The sequence below is a fragment of the Myotis davidii genome, unplaced genomic scaffold, assembly GCF_000327345.1.
Source record: "Myotis davidii unplaced genomic scaffold, ASM32734v1 scaffold94, whole genome shotgun sequence".
Taxonomy (NCBI): Eukaryota; Metazoa; Chordata; class Mammalia; order Chiroptera; family Vespertilionidae; genus Myotis; species Myotis davidii.
Window position 1 is genome coordinate 639078 of NW_006285313.1, and position 2544 is coordinate 641621.

At 52.4% G+C, this 2544-nt stretch overlaps 1 protein-coding gene across 1 annotated transcript in view; it reads right to left on the bottom strand.

Annotated features, from left to right (window-relative positions):
- Positions 1-2544, bottom strand: part of LDLRAD3 (low density lipoprotein receptor class A domain containing 3) — a gene marked incomplete at its 5' end in the record, with an annotated part of 129556 nt that overhangs the window by 78475 nt on the left and 48537 nt on the right. Inside the window, one exon of the mRNA XM_015559014.1 lies at positions 1871-2005. Coding sequence (XP_015414500.1) covers positions 1871-2005 — 135 coding nt within the window. The remainder of the gene's footprint in view (positions 1-1870; positions 2006-2544) is intronic.

Here is a 2544-nt window from a genome sequence, read left to right on the forward strand (position 1 = left end):
ACTTCTCAGTTTTAGATCCGGGAGTCCTTTTGCTGATCATCTAAGGGCACCATTAGTGAGTCCAGTGAACACATAGGAAACCACCTAAGAAATAGCACAGAAAACCTCCTCAACCCCTCCTATCTATGCTAGAATGTCCTCGACTCTGTGACTGGTTCCCCCCATTTGCTATCTGTCACTGAGGATGGCACAGGCCAAAGGAGTCTTTACTGGCCTAACGCTTGGTTTATAAAACTGACTTTGAGTTAAGGCTAGAAATACCCTGCCGCTCCATCGAAGTTTAGAAATTCCTCGGCAAATGGCGAGATAAGAGACCTCGCCGAGGCTGGTGCACAACAGGGGATTCGGGCTTCACTGTGTATTTAATCACCGAAGGCTCTAGAAGCACGGCTCCCGGGTGACTCCGCTGGTCTGGGGTGCAGCCTGAGCTCTGCATTCTGGAGGGTTCCACGTGCTGCTTCTCAGAGGACCACACTTTAAGAACCCCTGGTGAAGTGAAGACCCAAGGACAGAGGCTAATGCTACCCAAGAATAAGCTCCCACAGCTGCTTTCTGCACACGTTTTGGCCGAGGCTCTGTTGATGCACATTTTGTCTGCCCTTGTCTCTGGACCTGGAGTGTACAGGTTCGGATGGATCACCATCCCTGGTTTGTGACCCACTGTCACCAGTGGTCTATGAATGACCCACTTATTCGTTTTTAATAACATAACAAGCACCAACTGAAACAAAAGCCAGGACCTTGAAAAGAACCTTCATCTGAACCCATCCATCCCACCTCCTGACTGGAGTTGGCCAGTTACGTCTTTCCCTCACCTTGCTTTTTGCAGTTTTATTACGTCTAGAAACTGTGGTACATTTATACAGTGGAATACTGAGTAACAGTCAAGAAAATGAACTCTGCCAACAAACAATAATATGGGTGAATCACAGCAATATAATATTAAGTAAAAAAAAAAAAAAAGGTAAAGCTTGCATTCAGGTGGTACTAGTTTATACCCGAAATATATACCTTTTAGGTTGCCTTAAAGTGGATGTACATTCTTAAATCTTTGTATTTTGGCCTCACCACTGAAGAAAATACATGTTTACAGGAAACGGTCAATGAGTAAAGAAAGGTACCCGGTCAGTTTTCACAGAGAGGATACGACCCTGCTGTGCCCTCCGGGGTTCCCTAAAACGCTCATCTTTCCACCCCAAACAGCACCCCCTGGCTTCCAGAAAACAGCTCTGAGGCGGAGAGTCTGAGAGGAGCAGGCGATCCACACACGAGGAAACAAAGAGCAAACATGCACATGGGGAACGTCAGCTTTGCTCACAACCAGAGAAAAGCAAATGCAAGCATTTGGGAGGCCGTCATTCTGTGTCCGCTAAATTAGCAAAAATGGAGAAAACAGAACCGCAGCGAACGCCGGGGGTAGCCCAGTGAAACTGACGTGTGCAGACAATGCGAGCAGCCGGGTGAAGCAAAAAAATTATTCCCAACAGCTGTACGGCGAGGCGGAGCCGTGCACCACGCACACGGCCCACCCAGACTCATCCCGCAGGAGAAATTCAATGGTAAGAACAGCCTCGAGGGCCCCCGACGATGCAGCGACTCAGAAAACCACAGCAGAGGCCCCACAGGGTGTCACGGAGCTGGGGCAAACTTCACTTTTGAGAAAATGTGCATATGCTATTTAACACGAGAAAAACAAAAGGGATGGTGCTTCTCATTAGCACCACGTGTGCAAGGGCTGCGGGGTCAAGTGCAAGCATGAACATGGTGCGCGCGTGTGGAGGAGGGCATGGGTGTCGTGTCCTCCCTCCTAGGATGACCACGGGGTGGGGCTGCAAACTGTGACCACTGGTTAGGGCCGGGCGCCTCCTACCTTGCGAGCTCTCGCAGCTTTCCTCGTCGCTGTTGTCCTGGCAGTTGTTCTGCCCGTCGCAGATGAAGCTCTTGTCGATGCAGAGCCCATTCTTACAGTGGTAGCGGGCGGTGGAGCAAAGCAGAGGGTTTGCTGCTGTGAAGGGAAGAGAGAGCCGATCACCAGGGAGCCAGCCCGTCCCATGGACACCCCCAAACCTCCAGCCAGCAGGGCGTCCTGCTCAGGAGGCAGTGAGCTCACCTCTGAAGACGGCCGACTCGATCAGAGCCCGTCCTGGGAGCCCGGACAGGCAGTGACCTGGGCAAGACAGGCCTCCCTCCACCCCGTTCCTAAAGCAACTTCACCCGAGCCACCATGCTAGTGTCCTGTAACCATGCCAACACAAGGCTGGTGCCCTGTAACTATGCCAACACAGCCAGAGGGCACTGCCTGGCCCCGGGTCAACCTCTAGGCAGTCCAGCAGCCTGAGGGGCCTGGGCCACATGTGAAAGTCCTGGTAGAGTTGCGAGTGGAATGCTTGGTAGGATGAGACACACAGAATAGCAAAGCCAGGTGGAGCTGAGTCGGGGGTCCAGGAACCCCTGCCACCCAGGGAGTGATGCCAGGATCTGGTCCAAGAGCTATGCCAGACCCTCCCGGCTCCCTCCCGGTCAGCATCTTAACTCCTCACGCAT